The sequence below is a fragment of the Botryllus schlosseri genome, chromosome 9 (assembly GCF_051294905.1).
Source record: "Botryllus schlosseri isolate E-star chromosome 9, Bs_hap1, whole genome shotgun sequence".
Classification (NCBI taxonomy): Eukaryota; Metazoa; Chordata; class Ascidiacea; order Stolidobranchia; family Styelidae; genus Botryllus; species Botryllus schlosseri.
This window is the reverse complement of record NC_137244.1, coordinates 5997393-6018373: the sequence shown is the minus strand read 5'-3', so window position 1 is coordinate 6018373 and position 20981 is coordinate 5997393. Positions and strand designations below refer to the sequence as shown.

The window sequence follows — 20981 nt, the reverse complement described above, 5'->3', positions numbered from 1 at the left end:
GACATTTTTTGACCTAAAAAACTTAATTTTGACCAAATTTTGACCTTGTGTATGTAAATTAGGTGTTTTCCAACATGTTGGAATTGTGCTACTTATCTTCATTTCTGGTTGGAACTGTCTGTCCTCGCGAAGTAGTTTGGCCTGAAAGAACTTTTTTGACGTAAATACTGACAAATTTTTACATGAAAAAACTTTATTGTAACGAAATCTGGACCTATGAAGAATCCCAGTAGTTACATCGCGCATTGTGGTAGAAATAATTAGCATTTGTTGTAGTACAACGAAAGATACTTTCCCACATCTCGGGTAGCGGGTAGAAAGTGTCCGTCCTTACTAAGTAGCTTGCCAAGAATGGAGAAAGAACGTTCTACAGCAGCAGTTGTGGGCTGACAACACTGAAGCTGTGCGTGCACTGCTGGTGACCAACCGTGTTGCTTCATTCTGACAATGTCATTATTTCTCTTTTTATGCCGTAATAGTCATGTCTCCTATCCCTGCTATTTCTCATATTACACCGTAATAGTGTAACCCCCATTTCGGGAAGTACTGTTGTAACAAATTTGAGTTTTTCAAAACAATTCAAGATTTTTAAATGGACTCGGCCTTGAATTTTGAATGCAGCACTGCGTTTTCGTACTGTTTATGATTGTGTAATGTCTTCAGATCTTAACAAAAGTCGTTCGGGTAGACGAAGGAAGAGAGACAGCGATCGGAATCCGAGATCTGAAAGCCTCCCTGCCGACCAGCCCGACAAATTCCAGAATCAAGATATTCCGATTCGAAATCGTCAAATATCCCGAACACGGCGTTTTGAACAGAAAAGCTGTACCTTCTACGGTAGGTCGGAGTTTTTGTTGCTTGAAATCTGTTTTGTTGGAGTCTTGTAATTTTTTTTTAGGTGATTCAAAGTAACATATCGGAATTCTGGTCTACCGACTTGGAGAACAACGCTCTTTTATACGAGTAGGTTTGATACTGTTCTTGTGCTCTAGAGTAGCTACTCGAGCAGAGGAGATTACTCCTTCTGCTTAGTTCCACAGCTTGCTCGATTGATTATGATTTCAGGTGATTTCTACTTACACTTTTCAGCGTTCTCAGGCGACACTAGACCTAGAATACTTTCTTAACTGGAGATCACTCATTGTACTTGTCCTTGAGTGAAAATTTACGGCGTTACTTTTACTGCTATATGAGTACTTTGCCAACCTCCATATACCTGAGTAGTAGCAGAATTAATGTCGTAAGGTTCTGCTTCGTGCAGATTCATCCTTTTTGAAGTAGTATAAAATGAGCTCTACAAATTTCAAAAGCAAATTTAAAGCATGTCCGTTTACATGGTTGAATTTATTTATATTCTGTGTGGGAGTATTAAAATTATAATTTCACACGTTACATATTTGTTTTTTTCAAAAGCAAAATTTTATACCGATAAACTTCACTTTGTTGGATTTATTTTTGCTGCGTAAACGAACCAACAATTTCATGGGGTCCTTTGAAAGATATGATTTTTTTTGACGAATTCCAAACTTTTCTTCAAGAACTTTGCTTTTATGGATGATAATTGAGCCAAACTTGATAAGCAGCGTTTTTTAGGAAACTTGACAGTTTTATATGAAATTCTGAAAGCTCGGTGAAATTTGTGAAAAAGTTTATTTTGAGTACCGGTATGTATTAGCCTTGTTTCCATACTTTGTAATCCATATTGCAGGCATGACGACTCTGAATCTCTGAATGATTTGTTCACTTTCCGCGTCACCCCTGTTTTGGAAGGACGCCTGCCAGAGACCGTGGCCAAACTGTCCAATGTGTCGCTGGTCGCCAACCTTTCCATCCGTATCACGCCAGGTCAGTAATGCCAGGCTAATTCGATTCAATGGGGTACCCTGGTATATTTTGTCAGGGTTTATTTTACTGCTATTTCAAGGTTTTTAATCCATGCATGTTATGTGCCTATGTGCCTATTATACCAGTAGCTAACAGAGGATGTTTCTCACACACCTTAGGGCTTACGGCTGCTATATTGTGAGATTACCGTTATCTATGTCGCCAAATTCCTTCCAGTGAATGACCAAAGACCGGTTTGGGTCTCCAAGCGCGTGTTTCGGACGATTAGAAATGGCGAAAGACTCCTCACGACAGACGACCTTTATTACAAAGACGAAGACTCTGACTTTGACGAATTGGACCTGGTGATCACGAAGCGCGGAATCACAAACGGCGACATTCTCAACGCCACCAGCAGAAGCCACCAAAGAGTGAGTGGCATTTTTAGTATCTGTCATGACTAGGGCAATTTTAATTACATAAAAACAGAAGACATTGACCTAAAATATAACAATTTTGACATTTTTAACTTGAAAAAACAAAACGAAATCTGGACCTATGAAGAATTCCTGTAGTATGGCATAAATAATTAGAATCTGTTGTCGTACAATGAAAGAAAGATACATTCCTACATTCTCGGGTAGAAAGTGTTTGTCCTTACTATTAGCTTGTCGAGAATGGAGAAAGAACGTTCAACAGCAGCAGTTGTTGGCTGGCAACACTGAAATTGGGCGTACTCTGTTGGTGACACACCGTGTTGCTTCATTCTGACAATGTTGTCTACATCACACAGTTTTTCATCATGTGCTTCTTGATATAAGAACCAATGCCCACGCAGTCTTGCTTCAGTTAGGATATTGCGGTATGTTGAGCATAACACCATGTCAACCTATCATTTGACCGTTTATGATACACAATGAGCAGACAACTTTAAAGTAGACAGCAAACTGTAAAATGTCAAATGATTAGATCACCGACAGTGCAAAATCTACGATGCAAACGAAATGCAGGTTGAAAAAAAATTTTGACCTTGTGAACAATTTTGACAGTTTTTTGACCTGACGCAGCAATTATGACAAATCATGACATGTCTTGGCCACTTCTACCCATAATTGAGTGGAAACTTACGGCTTTGCCTGTATTTCCATTTGAACAACGCTGACCGCTTAGACACTTAGCTTCTGACTGCAATCCGTTGTGAATATACAGCTTTAACTTCTGTTTCTATTGGAGCATCGGATCTGACTACCCTGATCACGTTTGCTAAATAGTACTGTACGTTGAATTGCACAGATCAGCGTGTTTACTCAAAGGCAGGTCGCTAACGGTGAAGTTTTATTTCGGCATCGTGGCAGCGACGACGGACGTTTCGTGTTTTTTGTGCAGGACGGTAAACATCACATGCCGGGTAAGCGCCATTTATCGTTTTTCTTCCACGGATTTTGCATTCCGATTTATTCAACAGGGCTTATTACAATATCGGCGGCGCAGCCTTATCTGCGCAGGGAAAATTCTTCTGTCGTTACCGTCGTGAAGGGTGATGAAGTCTTGATAACGGCTTCCAATCTGGCTTATGCAACGAATGTGAAAGGCTCGTCGAATGATATCCTTTACAGGTACGCAATTCTATCGTTAGATCCGATTTGGTGTTTGGGAATTTAGGTCATGTGTGAATTGACGCGGCTCATACTCGACACTTGATGCTTGTATATGGCGTTACAGTTGATCTGTGAGTAAGTGTTTCTACTTTTTTGGAGTGCACCAGCAGATTATGCCTACTATAAACTATCAATCAGGTTGGTTAACTACCGTTTTTTGAGTAGGTCCACTTGTAGTTCCGCATTTTGAAAAATCCACGAGTTTGTGCAAATCTGCCCAAAAACCTTGTGTTGTATATTTGTAACATTCAAAAGATGCTTTCGAGCGCGGACATGGTTCCGTCTCGGTTTTACAGTACGTCACGTCAAATGGTGCCTCCGTGTTTAGGGTCACCGCGGGGCCGAGCAATGGACTCCTTTACGTCAATTCTTCAAGCATTGAAAAAAATCCAGTCTCAGAGTTTACTCAAGCAGCACTGATTCACCGTCAGATCGTATATGGACACCGTGACACTCCGACTTGGAACGACGAAATTCTATTCACCGTGCACGCTGGATCATTATCGACTAGTGGCAATGTAGGATATTAAGTCATAATTGGTGATGCAGCAGCGATGTACATCGTAAAAATCAGCTCATCATGGTATTTGTGCATACGTTTCTTCAAAGATCATTTTATTTGATAATTTCCATATGAGTGGTAGTTTTGAGATACACTATCACCGAAATGCCAGTTCTCTGCTTTTTTATTGTTAACATCCAGTTATTGTTAAGGAAACTTTATGTTTACGAAGATAATAAGGTTTATTTGTTAACACTCTCCAAATCTTGAGAGACTTCACCTATGTTGGTAATGTCACTACACCCACATCCATCTGTGTTGATTTTCTACTCAGGGTAATGGCATTTAATGTACAGATATCCATCAAAGTTCAGTTGGAGAGTCAAGCCAAGCCTCCGTCCGTGCAAAAGAATCGTACCATCACTGTGAGACAAGGCGAAAAGGTCTATCTACGCAAACAAAACTTGAGGTAGGAGCGTCTCAGAGGGTGGGAATGCTTGCCAAGCTCTTGGGATCGAGTGCTTAATTATGTGAAATATCACTCGTTTCAATTGCGGAATAAATTTTAAGTCGTGGAATCGTAAAAATTTTATGCTGGATTGTGAAACCTGTTTGACAGGCTTTTCTGCGGTACGGTGTTCAGTAATGCAGCGCGTTTACCTGGCAATGCTCTACAAAATGCTTGTTTTGCATTGATATTAAAAATACTTGGTATAGAGTTGTCCACCCTGACGTGAGAGCCGCTGAAATCAAGTTTACCGTCGTCCGATCGCCGCACTTTGGACAGCTGGTGTTCCTGTCCGAAGTGGACAATCCAGAATTCAACACGCATAAAGTGACCGGTGCGTACAAGCATTCCTATTCTGCTACAAAATTCGAAGTCTAAAAACCCCGGTCATAACCAAGTCGCAAGTCAATCTCACTTTTCTAGTTTTGACTCGAGTCAAGTCGAGTCATCTTCAATTCACAACCGAGTCAAGTCCGAGCCCAAGTCATCGAGCAGAGGGTCGAGTCCAAGTCATTGTGTTTACTGCTCAGTTTCCAGTTAAAGCCTTGTTAAACTCAATTTTTATAACTCTGTTTGATGATATCGAATGGTTCACATTAATAATATACTAATTTTCAAAACTTGTAGCAGTTGTTGGCCGCATTTTCAAGTGCGGATACCAATAGACAAAATGCCGATAGGGTGGTTACTTTACTACTCTTCGAAATTACAATGAAATGTCGGTCTTGGCCGTTTGACTTTCGAGTCATTTGACTTGGTTCAGATTGACAGATTGACTCGAGTCGAGTCATGACTCGAGTCATTACAACCCTGCTAAAAACTAGGTAGTTTTGTCTTGATAAATGTTAATTAGAAGTAGGAGTAGTACCAAATGTGACCACTTGAATAAGTTGTTCAAGTAGATGAAACTTGAGTGCTCCGATAAAGTAGAAGTACTTCGTAACTGATGGCATGTGATCGTAATTAATCAGGTTTTCAAATGCTGGTTGGTGACCAGAGGCACTTGGTGGTCCCTAATCCTTACCCTACCATAGCATCTAACTTCAAGGCTAACCTAACCCTGAATGCTGACCTGAATACATAAAGACATGCATACCAAGTCCCATATGCCACAATTCACTATCATATTCATTGAAATATTCAATTCCGAATTTTTTAATGCAATATTCCTGTATCGATTTTGTAATAATGGTGGTTATTTCATTTTCAATGCCAAATTCACTGGCGTCCATCAGGTTTTTCCGCATGTTGTATGACACTGAGCTGTTACAATCACATATCTTGGGAGGGGTCGCTGTCAATGATGAATAAAATTATATGCGTTGATCTCGTTCAACTAAATTCACCATATATGATCTTGTATATTCAATATGAATATACTATTCAATTGTGTGTTGAAGTTCTCTACCTCCAAGAAGCTCTTTAAAAATGATCTATGCCGTGAAAGAGTTTTTTTCTGCTTATTTGAGCCCATCTATTTTGTAACGCGACGAATTCTTGCATTCAGATTTCACTCAAGCTGACATTAATCAAGGCAGGATACAGTACGCACAAAATGGATCGTTTCAATACGACAATGTCGACTTTGTCGACGGTGTTCTGCTGGATTGGTTTTTCTTCAACGTTTCAAACGGTCTGATGAAGCTGCACGATCAAAAATTCCTTTTTGATATCAACCCGGATAAGATTCCATTACGGTACGTCTTGTGCTGGGTAGCATTAAGTACCTGAGTGATTTGGTGCTAGTTATCGGTATGAGCTTGAAAATCTTACACATATACTATATATATGTCTTGGAAATCTTTGAATATTTTTTACTTTCACAGAGTCGGAAATTTCTCGGTACGCGAAGGCAAGTCAAAAGCGATGATTCGCGACTTTTTGTGGATCGAGGGTGACCACTTTGATGTGGACAACGTGGAAGTACGTATCGTGACTCCGGCCGTGCATGGTATTTTCGAATCGGCCCAGCAGGATGACGTGGCCCTGAGAAGTTTCAACTACCGTCTGGCCGTGGAAGAGTTCTTGTATTACACGCACGACGACTCGGACTCGTTACATGTAAGTTAGAAGTTTTGTTCGAGTCATGTAATTCATGTAGAAGTAGGACCAAGGCTGTAAATTCCTGCTCAATTACAATTAGAAGTAACGATTTCCAAGACATGTTCAAGCTACTTCACGTGAAGTCAAAAATAAAAGGCCTGCTAGGCACCCACGTAAGTAAAGTGGATTTGGTCGCGGCTTCCCATACTTCAAGTGATTATAGCTGAAACAACAACCGCTTATCCTAGAAAGCTAGTTTTGGGCTTGAAAGCTGCGGAAGCAACCTGTTTCTACCTCACTTCCATAGAACTTTGTCTTGAAAATGTAATGTAAAAAAGTTACAAGCAAATAATTGAATAGAGTTGAACTGGAAGATACTTTTTTTCACCAAGTTCATATCATAAAGGTTTGTGACGATGTAATATATCGAAAGTTCAATCATTCTCCTCTACTAATCAAAATTATGTTAGGTTGGTATAAAAATCAACCCATAAGTCCGCCAAAAAAGATTTTTTTGTTATTAAAGCAGCAATCTAACAGATTGTAACATGCAAATTAGCATTGCAAACTTGGTAAAACCAACCGACATTTTTAATGGCGGTCTATAAATCAATAATTTGATTCTAACTTTTTTCTGTACGTTTTCAAGACAAAGTGTTATCGGAGTGGGATAGAAACATGTTGCTTCTTGCTTTTAAGCCCAGAACTAGCTTTCCAGCATAAGCGGTTATCGAGATATGGCAGAATTAGCTATTTTAGGCTCGTTCGGTGAAATTGCACGGCCACTAGAGGGTGCAGGCTCCTGATGATGATGATAGAAGTAATTCATTTGAGATTTGGGACCAAATATCAAAGGCGCTTTTTGAAATTCAATTTTTTTTCACTCCACCCTAATACAAACATATTGGTGGTTAGAGACGTTTTCTTGGGATAGTTTATAATAGAAAATCCTGAATTCCTTTCCTAATCTGTCGCAACGAAGGGATTGAAACCTCACCTAGATATCCATATTTTATCCTGTGATATACATAACCATTGAAGATGAGATGCTAGATGGAAATGACTAGGCTGTACGTTATATGTTAATTAAAAACTCAATTTTGGTGCCATATATGTTGCGATCGCACCAAAAGGTGTCGTCAGAAACGTTACGCTTTAATATTACATTCGCCAGCGCCTATCTTCCTGGAAACATGCTCGGCACTGGTTTATACCAAATCGAAGACGCATATTTTCAAGACGATAAGTACAGCTGCAAAATTAGCTTCGAAATGATAAAAGTCCACCCAATTTCTACATAAAGTATGATGTTATTTTTGCTAAAAGTCATTTTGTAGCTGTTTCTGAGAAGCTTACAGTTAATATTTGCACAAGACAGGCGACGGTTGCATGATAATTGAGCTATCTTTGATCGAAAACTTGAGGGGTTCCGTGACTGTCCAAAGGTTGAGAACGACTATATTACGCTTTCAGCTATGACAGATCACTGTCAGTGATGAATGACGTAGATTCATAAAATCGGATCTGATTATAGCACGGCCTTTTTATGGATAAGGGAGAGAGAAAGAGAGAGAGACGAACCGATTAAGTAAACGTGCATATTTGCAGAATAGCACAGCACAATGCTGAGGTTGGTAGTGTCTGGTACTTCGTACATGTGATGTAATCGTGACGACATTCGTGTCAACCAGATCCAGAGTAATCAATCGACTGTTCAATCATAATCACGTGCAATGATCTTTGTGAGATACAGCGAAATCTGATTAACCACGCTAATAGAAGTAGGAAATAATTTACAAATATCTGGTTCTATTCGATTCAAAGCAAGGTGTGGGTATTCGAATTGGTTGTGATTTGATTTGGCCCATCGCGAACAAAACGCCTTGTAAATGTTCTAAATTGCCCGGTTAAGCTGATACAGAGCTGGGGTGTAAATCTACGTTACGAGTTGTCATTGTACGATATTTATCGTACACAGGACAACTTCACTCTGCAAGCGTTTACGTTGGATGGGCGGAGAACCAGCGACCTTGTGACTGGCCACGTCGACATCATACCGGTAAACGACGAGAGACCCGTCATTGTGAATAATACAAAGCTCAGTGTAAGTGACCATTCTGTGCTGTGCACTAGTTGTAAGGGGTCCATAGATGTCCAATACTGAAACTGCTGCTATAAAACTAGATTGTCAGTTATATCGCCGTAACAACATCTGTTTATATCTTTGACCTATGTCCTTTTTCTGTCTCATTTTTTCCCTCATGAGATAGCTTTTTAGGCTACATCTACATCACGTTTAGGCTGCATCCACACAACCTACCAAATAATTTTAGGTATCGCATTAGGAAAAAGGTAAAGAAACACTGCAACAAGACATTTGACACCGACCCGATGCGTTTTATGTAGAATTGCAACACCAACAGTATTTTGAAATCAATTTTTCAGGTTTGGAATAATTCAGTCACGGTGATCTCGCCTTCTGACCTGGCTGCCGTCGACGCCGACAGCCCGGCTGCAGAAATCCGTTTTCAAGTGCTACCCGCCAGCAACGGGTTCCTTGCGTTAACGCAAGAGCCAACCGTTCCTATTTTCAACTTCACGCAAGAGTATATCGACGACGGAAAGGTCGTTTTTGTCCATAAAGGTACTGTGAAGAAATATGTCCTGATCATACAGGGATGAACCACTTACTAATACCAAAATAACAAACATCTTGTTCGGCATCCCGAGATATGTCAACCTACAAATTTTCGAGTTGATCGGACGATATTTTCATCCTCAAAAATGTTTCCCGGTACTCATACCTTGTGTAAAATCAAAATTTTGAGAAAAAGATATTTTAAGAATATCAAAAGTTTGAAAAGTCAGTAGTTTGGGCTAAAAAGTAGGAATGAAGATAATCTCAAGACATAAAAGCCAAACTCGAGGGCACAATCTGAAAATGTACGAATACTTTGATACAGACCACCTTAGGGCATATGTTTTTTTTCCTGCAAACAGGACTGCTGGTTGGAATTTCCTTCTAATTGGCACTATATCACTACATGTTGGTGCGAAAACGTGTCACGTAGGCACCGGCACATCTAAAAGAATTGTGCATTGCGAAATCACGCCTGTCGTCATGTTATGTTTGCACTCGCTCGGTATCTAAATATTTGCGGCCATACTGCAATGACGCGTCAATGTTCAGTTGATGTAATCTGTTGAAATTGGCATGGCGTGGTATGGTTTGCGTTATTCGAAATGGAGATGTAGTAAATTTTTACGAGTCATTCACACGTTGACTACCTGTTGACTTTTCATCTGAACCCACGTGCTACGTATGTCCTTGCCTGTGCTGGTGATTATGTAAGTCGTAATTTACGACGGTTTTATGTCCCCGGTCGTAAAGCTCTATTGATTTTATTGGATTGCGTTTAACGTTTATTTTGTAATGAGATTGTATCCCACATCTAGAAACCCTGCCCATTAAGTTTGTCGTGAGCATTGAACACTCTTCAATTATTATGTATTCAAGCAAGGTCATGTGAAAAGGTTTGAAATGAAAGTCTATTTGCGGATACAGGGAACTGCTTTTTATTTGTGGCCAAGTTCATGATATTTGAATTCGAATTTTAAAAGCGTAAGCACTCGCAAATAAGTAATTCTGATAGGATTATTGAATCGTCTGTGGTTTAAATTTCGCTATTTTATATTACAATGGCGAATTTTAGCAATTGATATGTACTATGTAGAGCTGTAATATCATCGTATCATGCTGGTAACAGAGTATTGTCAACCTATTTCAATTTGTTTGGAAATGAAAGTAGTATTATATGAATGCATGATGTGTGTAGGAGTAATAATCGGCGTGATCTGTCTTTGGTTATGAGCCAAACATTGAAAGTACCACCCATACATGCAATACCAAACCCAGCAATTTTCTTGCTACCTTGTTCATAACTGTAAAGATAATCAAGTCAAATGCGAAGAAATTCTCGAATTTTGCAAAGTAAAAGAAATATAACACTGTACCTAGCTACAATATTGGTTGGTACTTTCAAAGAACACTCTGTTTTTTTGTTGTTATCCACTACAAATTCTATACGGTAATATGTTTTATGTATGTAGGATACAATTTCTTATACCCTTTGTATGGCTCAAAGTAACGCATTGATTAACGTCATGCTATAGCGATGAAATTGTCAGGCCTAAAAGCGAGAAATAGTTTTCAGCCATGCCAATTGCACGTTTGTAATCAAATTGCGTTCATGTTTTCCCAGGTGCCAGTACGGGAGGCTTCACTTTTCAGTGCGACGATGGTTACGAGCCCACCAGAAAGACAATCTTTGTCGTAACGGCCAGGCCTCTTATCATTACCGTGAAAAAACATGGAGTCATACAGGCTAGTTTCTCGCATCATATATCTATCCCAATCTAATCCTATCATTTATGAAATTATATAAAATATTGAAACACAACAGGCGTTTCCCGGTGTCTCGACTCCAGTGGGCGTAACCGTACTCTCGTCTACTACAAACGATTTGGAGCATCCCAACCGAACGATTACCTACACGGTTACGTATCCGCCTTCCATCGGCAGGCTGGTCAGAAAGGTAATCTTTTGTTCTCTGTTGGGGGTCTGTGTAAACACGAGCTGTATTTGTTGTTGTGTGTGTTCAGATTACGTCGGCGTCTGATGATAATGAGAACGGGATATCTTCTTTCCTACAACGTGATATTGATGAAGGGTTAATTTTCTACAGTCAGGTTGGTGACGTTTCGAAGTAGTATACTGGGTATATCTCTTCAAAAGTGTAATCATGTATTAATAATTTGTTTATATCAGTGGTTCCCAAAAGCCCTTTGAAAAGTTAACAATGAATTGCAAATCACGCAAAATTCATGGTGTCCCTGCTTAAAAATGAAATTGTCAAATTATGTTTGATTGAAATGCAATATCCTGTGATAATTTACTGCGAAGCGTGAGGATATTCATTTTGCGCACTAATGAAACTGCTATTTGGTCACTGTTACGACAGGAAAACATATTGAAATTCAAATCTAGCCAAGCCAATAAATTGAGCGCTTCTCAAAGTGGGATCGGAATAAAGATCACCTTGGGTTCCCCGTAATTTAACTGCCCTAATTTATTTTGAATAATGTTAAGATGAGCAAACTTGTGTCAATAAAACTTTTGATTTTGATTTTATATGATCTATTCGCTTCCAATTGCCAGCCTTACCTTGTGTCTACAATAGAGAAATTCAAGTCTTTTCACAATAATTTGTGGCTTTTATGGATGTTTGTAGTCAAAGTTTCTTATCTCCGTCAATAATTGAGTACCAACATTTTTACAGCCTTAAATGACGATGGTCTGTCTTAAATTTTGCAGAACGTTGAGTTGGAGAAGTGGGGCGCCTCTGATAGCTTTGTTGTTTCCGCTTCATCTGCGCCGGCACGAGTTGTGAATGATATCAAGGTTTCGATCAACGTCACTTACAACGCCATTCCTGGCCGAAGCCCTATCCAATTGAATGCCGGTAAGCATAAGATTTATTAACTTATCCACTATTTATATGCTCAGATCTGTCTTTGCATAAAAGCAAAACTTCCCTGGGTTTAGTTGAGATTAACTGGATATTTGCTTCGGTAGTCATTCATCCGCTTTCAGGACTACATTTACATTCTTTGTATCATAATTTATAAACTAAAGGATTTTTCGTGTGCCCCTTATCAAGAGTTAACAGCACAATAAGAAATATGTAAACAGAGATTAAAAAGACAAGAAACTCGGCACGGCATCACATAAAGATGTAGTATTAAAAAGAACGCTAGATGAAGTAAACTGTACCATTAGTCATAACAAAGGTAACGAGACAAAATCAGATTATACAATACACCCAAAAAGGCTGGACAAGCATATAACACTATCTATTACAGAATTCTTTGTGCATATTGAAATAAACCAGAATATTTTCGGCTGACACTCGTCAGGAGTAATCGTCAGCAACTAGCAGAGAATTGGAGAGAACATTGTAGATCGACGACCGTATCACAAAATATGAAGTCATGCCGTTCGTTTTTAGGACAAACTGTTGTCGAGGGCGGTAATGTGGCCGTCAACTCATCTGTGCTAGACGCCAGCAACCTATTCAAGAAGATTCCGCCGCATAAGAAGAAGCGTATGTTCAGGCTGATGTGAGATTTTAGTTTGTTTTGTGCGCGGAGACAGCTTTTTAATATACCTCCGTTTCAGCTATGCGATCGAGATGCTGCCATCTCATGGAAATTTATCAATTTCCGGCAGAAATGTGACCGAGCTTAACACCACGTTTACGCAGTCCGATCTCGAAACCAACAAGATTTGGTATCGTCACGATCATTCTGATACTTTACAGGTATTACAAATCGGTGATATGCTATTCATGGACGGCTAAATTGTCAAATTTTTGGGATGTCTCCAAGTCGAATTTATGTTCTGATAAAATAATGTGTTTACGATTTGCGAGTTGAAATTTCGAAGATATTAATCCAACAATAAGACATCACTGTTTTTGCGTATCATGCTTCCAACCAAACTTGGGCGACTAAAAAATTGTCAGAATTACAATTATAGCTGCTCACTTTCAAATTGGACTTGAATTAGAATTACAACTACACAGTTCTTCCCAAATAAGAATAGAATTAGAATTACTATGACACAGTTCTTTCCAAATAAAATTAGAATTAGAATTACAGCAGCACAGCTTTTTCGAAATTAGATTAGAATTGGGATTACTGAATTCGGGAAATCCTAAACATTGAACGTAGTTCAGTATGTATCATATCATAGTTCACCCTCGTAAGCATTAGAATAGCAAACATACAATTGAATAGTATATTGATATTGAAATAAACCCGAATATTTTCGGCTGACACTTGTCAGGGGTAATCGTCAGCAACTAGCTGTACGACAAGCTTGGCTCGTTTTGATGGAGTAGCAACCCTGACCTACGCTCACAACCTTTTCAGACCGCTTAAATGTGCCTGATCATAATACCATTGTCATTTTCAGGATCAAATGTATTTACACATGTACTTGGTGGACACGCGTTTCAAGTCTAGCACGGGCTCGTACTGGGTCGTACCCCATACCTCATTCAAAGATTATTTCAACTTCACCATCGTGCCGTTAAACGATAATGCACCCGTTCTGTTAACAAAGGGGACAGTATTGAACGTAAGCTGAAGTTATTTATTTCCTTGGTACAGATTTTAACAGACTTACATATCTTATCTCTACTGTTGCAGGTTATCGACGGCTTTGAAAAGCTTATTACAACCAAATACATGAATTCTAGCGATCTCGACAGCGGTCCCGCTGAAATACAATATGAGATAATAAGACAGCCGTCGAAGGGTAGAATTGTGTACGCGAGCGACACGGAATTGCCCGTAAACAAATTCACGCAAGAAGATGTAACCTTAGAGAGGGTGCTTTTTGTTCCGAGCCAACTCAATTTAACGAGTGGGGAAACCGTTCGGGACGCGTTTTACTTTGGCGTGACGGATGGCATTCAACGCCCGGCGTTTAATTTATTTCAAATCAGGGTAAGGTTTATGACAATCTGCTGTGTTATTCTGATTTATAGGTATTCGACATGCTGATTACAACAGTGATTTATTTGGATTATCTGACGATATCTCAATCCTCATCAGATAATCCGGCAGGCTTAGGGCGAATTTAAGTAAACAGCTATTGCTCCTATTGATGAAAGAAATCAACCTGTTGATTGTGTGAAAGCGATTGAGATTTCGTTAAGATTTTCGTCAGAATTGAAAACACATCAACACTGTAATATGCTTCAGATTCATGCTGTCTACGTTGAATGCCAACCTGCAGCGTTGCGGCTACAACAGGGAACGTTTTCTGCCGTTGTGTCGACCGAAATCTTGAACGTGACTACCAACGGAAATGTGTCTCTGATTTCCTTCAACGTAACTCGCATGTCCGACATAGGATTGGTTCTTGTCGATGGTAAACAGGTACGATGCCGGTTTTGTCGATATAATGTCACTGTTCGGTTGTGTAACTCAGTGGAGGGCAACCTACGAGGGATTTGTTATCTGTCTGCGAAAAGTTATTATGGTTTCGCAAGTTATATGAAGGTTCAAAATTATAGTGGTCATGAGCGCTGATAAAAACTATACCACCACATTCAGGTTGATGTCTGTAATAGAAATACATGCGCTACTGCGTTACTGGGCAACCTTCTGTGACCTCCATGAACGTGAGCTGTAGTTTATTTTGGATGGTGTGCAGAGATAAAAGGTTGACAGCCATGGATGCAACTGGAGCCATGTATTGCCCGTGTGCTTAAAAGTTATTGACCACCTCTGGTGATATACTGCCCGTGAAAATTAATTTTATCCTCCCACCCGCAGACTGTGCAAATGATGTCGGATTTAACTTGCTGACAAATATTATCTGTTTCCAGACTGATTACTTTACCTACGACAGCGTCCTGAACAAGCAAGTCGTGTTTACTCTGGTCTCTAACGAGTCCCCGCGCGGCGCACTCCAGCTGGAAGTGAAGTATCATAGAGAATCGAGTCACATTATTAAATCTATCTCGGTCGACATAATTATTGAGCCTTCCATCAGGAAACCAGGTATGTCGGAATACTGAGTGTATGAATTGATTCACATTGATTCGTTGCACTCGTTCGGCTGCAGATTTGTTCTCTGTGAGCGAGAATGGTCTGACTAGAGTCGATTTGGAAGTTTTGGACGCGACAACGCTGTACGAAAAGGCCGGCTCCATGCCGATTTATTCTGTGATCAAGGGGCCAACAACGGGGGAACTGGTGAAAGTCTCGTCGAAAAGTATGTTCTGATCCTGCTAATAATGGCTGGTGTTACCCATAAATGCAGTGGTTTCCTCACAGTCCACCGATTACATTACAACACCATATGTTATTGAATAGTAGCTTATATTCATATTGACATGAACCCGAATATTTTCGGCTGACACTCGTCAGGGGTAATCGTCAGCAACACCATATGTCAATTGCAAAAACAAGTCAGACGCTTGTCTGTTAATTGAGAAATGAAACATCAAATTTTATATTGGTTTAGATCAGGGGGGGCAACCTTTTTGCTATTCAAGGTCTCATTTCGATTACTTATATAGCCTACGGCCGCATTCCAGGACAGTCGTATTGAACTAACTGCACACCAAATGCCCATGTTGAACTGTCCACGCCCATTTCCGACGAAAGTCAGTCTAATCTGCTTATGTCATATCGCTAGGGGTCGTGTAATGAATAGCTATTGGGAGTGTTTTGGGAGAGTTATTTCAGATTTACGAACGAGTTTCGTCATGAATACAAGTAGTTTCACATATTACTATCAAACATTTATCCTTTCGCAGCCCATGTGATCAGATTCACCGGTAGAGTTGATGGAGGGGGTGTTTTCGAAAATTTAGGACAAGTTATAAATGTTGATGTATATTCTGGTGGGTCAATTGTTATCAGGCACTTAGTTCCATGCTGTCATTTCTTGACCTCACAACAGGATTGTCGGTATAGTGGTAAGAGATTGGAATCTTCCAAACGGACCAGAAACAAATTTATTTTGTGAGGAGCACACGATTCCAAGTTGATATTTCTATATGGGGTGCAATATTTTCCTCCTCTGTTCGCATCTTTACTCTGGAGCTCAGATTGCAAAAGGCGCTACTATATTAAGATCGAGTAATGAAGTCGCAATGAATCGCGCAGGGCGCGCAGAAAATTTCAAGATCAATTAAATCTCTCAAAAATCTAGGAGTCAATTAAATTAAATTTTTATGTCGACAGCAACCAACAATAATTGAATTACGTGTGCACTAGGGTTGTCCAAAATTAGGAAAATCTTACAAATCCTCCGTTGTAATGTCTTATTCTATAGATTATTGATAAAAAACGACACTGAGCCTGTAAGAAGCTCACAGGAAGGCCGTTAAGATTTCGTGCAAAGCGTTTGAAAGTAGCTGCCGAAGAATGGGCGTGCCACCGACCATAGAACGGCGAGAAGACTAGTAATCACGAAACCACGGCTCTTGATTGGCTAATCGGCTATGCTTCAATGACCACGGCAGCAGCAGCTTGCTGATTGGGTGATCAAGAAGTCTGCCACCGGTGGCGATTGTGAAAGCGCATTGTATGTAGGTTGACAGATAATGATTTAGGATTGATTCAGGGTATGTTGAGGTACGAAATACATGATGAACAAACAACAGCTGCTTCACAAAACCGTCTAAAGCATGACTTATTTATTGTGTAGGAAACCGCCGTAGCCTATATGCCTTGTTTTCAACGAGGGAAAGCATAGGCGCTTATACAAGTGGTGACGGATTCCTAGTTTCAGAAAGGATATACAAATATAAAGCTTAACAACGACACTATTATGTGTGTGATCTTATTGGGCTCAAGTTGTAGTACATAGTTGAAGTTTTGAATGATCTAGTGATCGGCTGAATCAGACGGTTAGGCTTGGCACTTATCAGATGTTTACAGCAAATTGAATTCACTTGTAAGTGTTTTCAAAGTCCCCAATGATGCCGCAGAAACTAGGTGTAAATGTAAGCATAGACTATGCTTGATATGATATACAAACTATGCTGGATACTATGCACTATGCAGCATTTTCTCTTACCTTTACACCCCTTTTCTGCGAAATTATTAGGGACTTTGCCATATCATTGACATATCCTATCCAGCATAGTATGTGCTTACTTTTACACCTCTTTTCTGCGTCATCATTAAGGACTTTGACAACACTTGCAATGTGAATACAATTTGATGTAAGCATCTGATAAGTGCCAAGCAAAACCCGCTGATTCAGCCGATCCCTAGAGCATTCAAAACTTCAACTATGTACTACAACCTGAGCCCAATAAGATCACACAAATTATAGTGTCGTTGTTAAGCTTTATATTTGTATTCAATAATGATATATCCATTTTGAAACTAGGAATCCGTCGCCACTTGTATAAGCGCCTATGCTTTCCCTCGTTGAAGACAAGGCATATAGGCTACGGCGGTTTCCTTCACAGTAAAGCGGTCATGCTTTAGAGGGTTTTGTGAAGCAGCTGTTGCTTGTTCATCATGTATTTAGTACCTCAACATACCCTTAATCAATCCTAAATCATAATCTGTCAACCTACATACAATGCGCTTTCACAATCGCCGCCGGTAGCAGAGTTCTTGATCACCTGATCAACAAGCTGCTGCTGTCGTGATCATTGAAGCATAGCCGATTAGCCAATAAAAAGCCGTGGTTTCGTGATTACTAGTTTTCTCGCCGTTCTATGGTCGGTGGCACGCCCATTCTTCGGCAGCTACTTTCAAACGCTTTGCACGAAATCCTAACGGCCTTCCTGTGAGCTTCTTTTAACCGATTGGCAACGGCTGCCATTTTCGAAAAATTTTACTGCATTTTTCAAAATCGAAAAATGGTACCTTGCTGGGACCCGAACACAGTGAACCAGGTATCGTTCGATTCAAAATGTCAACGCGCAACTGATTGCGTCACTCAAATCGACACCGACGGCATGTCTGATTACTTATATCAAGAGCAAGCCGAGAAAATGTTGGTTGGGAACAGAAATGCTAAATTGCGGACCTTATGAACCTTAGTATAGGTATTCGATGACGATAGAGTCTTATGTATTGTATAGGCACAGTATTCATTCTTCTAGAGAGCCCTAAGTCAACACTCTACGTCTAATAGGCGATGATTTCTAATCAAAACACTACCGACCGTTTTAGTCATCTCGCGGCAGGCCGCCCGAGAGAATGAGTCATGCTGCGAGTGACGCGCGCGCGTATAGTAACTTCGAAGGCTTATAACTGAAACTGTTGTGAACCTAAATCAGTCATTTTAGTCTTCCTAGACGGAGATTATACAGTCCTTACCACAATGATATACTGCAAATGCTTATCACTACTGCAACGTAAAGTTTATGATGTTATTTGGTAGCACTTCCGTCCAATATATACAACATTTTGCGGGTAATGCACACCGAGTAGTATTGCAGTTATTACGATATATACATGACTAATAACTGTTGTCTGATGTAGATATAATCTTATGGGCATGTACCCTTCACAGAAACAATCTAAGAATGTATATTACAAACAGAATTCAGGACATAACACTTTATGTTATGGATATTCGTCCCTGCGTTTGACACTACCGTGGTAGTCTGCAGCGATTCTCTTCGCGATTTTCAGAAGCGGCCTTGGGGTGACTTATTCATAACTAATGTTGTTTACTTTGGCCTTGTAGGTGGAGATTGACTAGTTTCATTGAATGAGACAAACCGCAAATGCTTATCATTACTACAACGTAAGATATATATCGATGTACGACAGCTCTTTGTATATCTAGACGCACGCTTTGGCGTAGTAATATTGTGCGTATTCCGAATTATACTTCGCCATTAGCCGGTGTTTAGAATCATATAGGTAACAATCCACAGACGCAATATATGAAGGTCTATGGCTATTAGAACACGATATATATCACATTATGTGACGGGTATTCATCCATCTGCTTGAAGCTGGTACGGTAGTCTGCGGGAATTAGCTTCCCGATTTCAAATGCAGCCTTGAGCGGTGTGGAACTAACTAGTATGGTTGTTTTAGCTAAAAAAAAATAGAAGCTGACAACCCCTATTTATAGCAACTAACTACAGCTGGTTATGACGACTAAAACCAAATGTACAACAGTATATATGACGGGTATGAGGAACGCGCGTCTGCGCAATGATGCTTCGGCGGATATTGTTGTCACGCGGCCTATCACATAGCTTTTGAACAGCTTATATGTAACTAATATCAGATATGTAGATATGTGTGGACTTGTATGAACACTAGCTATTCACATGAGAAACAACTATGCCCTAAGCCGGCTAGAACGAAACATACAGAACGTTATCTGAGAGTAGTCAATGACGCGCGAATTACCGAGACAGTGTATTTTACCCCATATTTATCTACGGTGTTTGATATACGATTTTGACGTCTTAAATATAATAAATATCAAATAACAAGGTATCTATGAACTGGTACGAACAATATCTATTCACAGAAATGAACAGCAACGACCTAGCACGATTAATATGTAATATATCTTGGTTTCATTTACGGTACCCTTCTCTCGTATCGGCATGTCGAAAAATAGACACGCCGGTGCCAAACGGTTAAGCCCAGTGTCGTTTTTTATCAATAATCTATGGAATAAGACATTACAACGAAGGATTTGGAAGATTTTCCAAATTTTGGACAACCCTAGTGTGCACGGCCGCAGGTGGTCCACCCCTGGTTCAGATATTTTAGAACATAATCTTGGAACGTAGGACTATTTCTTCATCTTGTGATAAAGAGTGCGTGGTTTAATTTGAATGTAGCAACTATAAAAGTAGCCTGCAACTATTTTAAGACGAATTACGCGTGAAAGCTGAGACGATTGTTTCCACAAATTCATTGCATTTATACTGTACCATTTAGAGACAATTGCCATTATAATGTAGGCTAGCCGACAGCAAAGTAACAGTTCTCCTCAATAAACATAACAATCAAAATCAAGTTACTGGTTTTTAGCAGGACCTTGCTTTGCAGAAACTTCTATAAAATACGTATTACATGTAGAATATCGAAAGGCAACTGTTATTTTTCCCCCCAAATTGAAATTTCCAAAAATTACTTTCGGCTGCAAGTATTTGTTGCCATTACATTCCGAGTTAATGTCGATTGATGATCAAAAAAATTGACCGCTGTCACCTGTCCATTGAAGTTGTCTGTGGAAATTGCCATCTCTGATACGATCGCTTTTTCGATCGAAATTTGCATCGAAGCTGTTTCAGTGTCAAGTACATTACCTCGCAAATTTCTTCAGCAACTGCTGTGTAATAAGAATCTTACGCATGGTTACACGCAGGGTCGACTAGGTCGAGGAGAAGCTTGGACCAGGTCCCGGCGGTGCTGGTTCATGCCCGAAATTTCACTCACAAGCAAGTGTCTCTCGGTCGAGTTTTTGTCAGAATGGAGAATGCTTCTTCTGATTCGAACGGGGACACCATGCAATTCCGGTACGGTAGTTATTCGACTGTGCATTCTCGCTGTTCATACGTTACCGCATGAGCTACATAACTCAAACTGCTGGTTCAAATTTAATGTCAACCCCCATGAAATCGGTAAAGTTGTGTAAAGGAATGATGCTTACCAATTTTTGCCCACTTCCAACCAGTAGAAGCGAAGTTATAGCAGTTGAAAATTTTAAATTTGCAAAAGGAGCCTGGACATCGGGTAATCGCAGAATTATGAATGAAAAACTCAAATGACTTTGCTTCTACAGATCTACTTTTGGCTGTAAATCAGAGGATGTATCTTCGCGACTAACATAAAATGTCCGATGACACCCTGAATAGGTGCA

The 20981-nt window shown here is 39.9% G+C and overlaps 2 protein-coding genes across 8 annotated transcripts in view; one reads left to right on the top strand and one right to left on the bottom strand.

Moving 5' to 3' along the window:
• LOC145446931 (armadillo repeat-containing protein 8-like) overlaps window positions 1-20981 on the bottom strand; it is a 393366-nt gene that overhangs the window by 189505 nt on the left and 182880 nt on the right. The window lies entirely within an intron of this gene.
• Window positions 1-20981, top strand: part of LOC145445926 (chondroitin sulfate proteoglycan 4-like) — a 39109-nt gene that overhangs the window by 12637 nt on the left and 5491 nt on the right. The window contains exons 13-37 of the mRNA XM_080324082.1: window positions 664-837; window positions 899-963; window positions 1709-1845; window positions 2062-2255; window positions 3118-3232; window positions 3290-3440; window positions 3811-4000; window positions 4341-4453; window positions 4702-4826; window positions 6000-6189; window positions 6319-6553; window positions 8514-8639; window positions 8981-9179; window positions 10798-10919; window positions 10999-11130; window positions 11198-11284; window positions 11910-12057; window positions 12604-12715; window positions 12774-12915; window positions 13572-13736; window positions 13808-14107; window positions 14366-14542; window positions 14995-15169; window positions 15234-15383; window positions 20487-20637. Coding sequence (XP_080180208.1) covers window positions 664-837; window positions 899-963; window positions 1709-1845; window positions 2062-2255; window positions 3118-3232; window positions 3290-3440; window positions 3811-4000; window positions 4341-4453; window positions 4702-4826; window positions 6000-6189; window positions 6319-6553; window positions 8514-8639; window positions 8981-9179; window positions 10798-10919; window positions 10999-11130; window positions 11198-11284; window positions 11910-12057; window positions 12604-12715; window positions 12774-12915; window positions 13572-13736; window positions 13808-14107; window positions 14366-14542; window positions 14995-15169; window positions 15234-15383; window positions 20487-20637 — 3875 coding nt within the window. The remainder of the gene's footprint in view (window positions 1-663; window positions 838-898; window positions 964-1708; window positions 1846-2061; window positions 2256-3117; window positions 3233-3289; window positions 3441-3810; window positions 4001-4340; window positions 4454-4701; window positions 4827-5999; window positions 6190-6318; window positions 6554-8513; window positions 8640-8980; window positions 9180-10797; window positions 10920-10998; window positions 11131-11197; window positions 11285-11909; window positions 12058-12603; window positions 12716-12773; window positions 12916-13571; window positions 13737-13807; window positions 14108-14365; window positions 14543-14994; window positions 15170-15233; window positions 15384-20486; window positions 20638-20981) is intronic.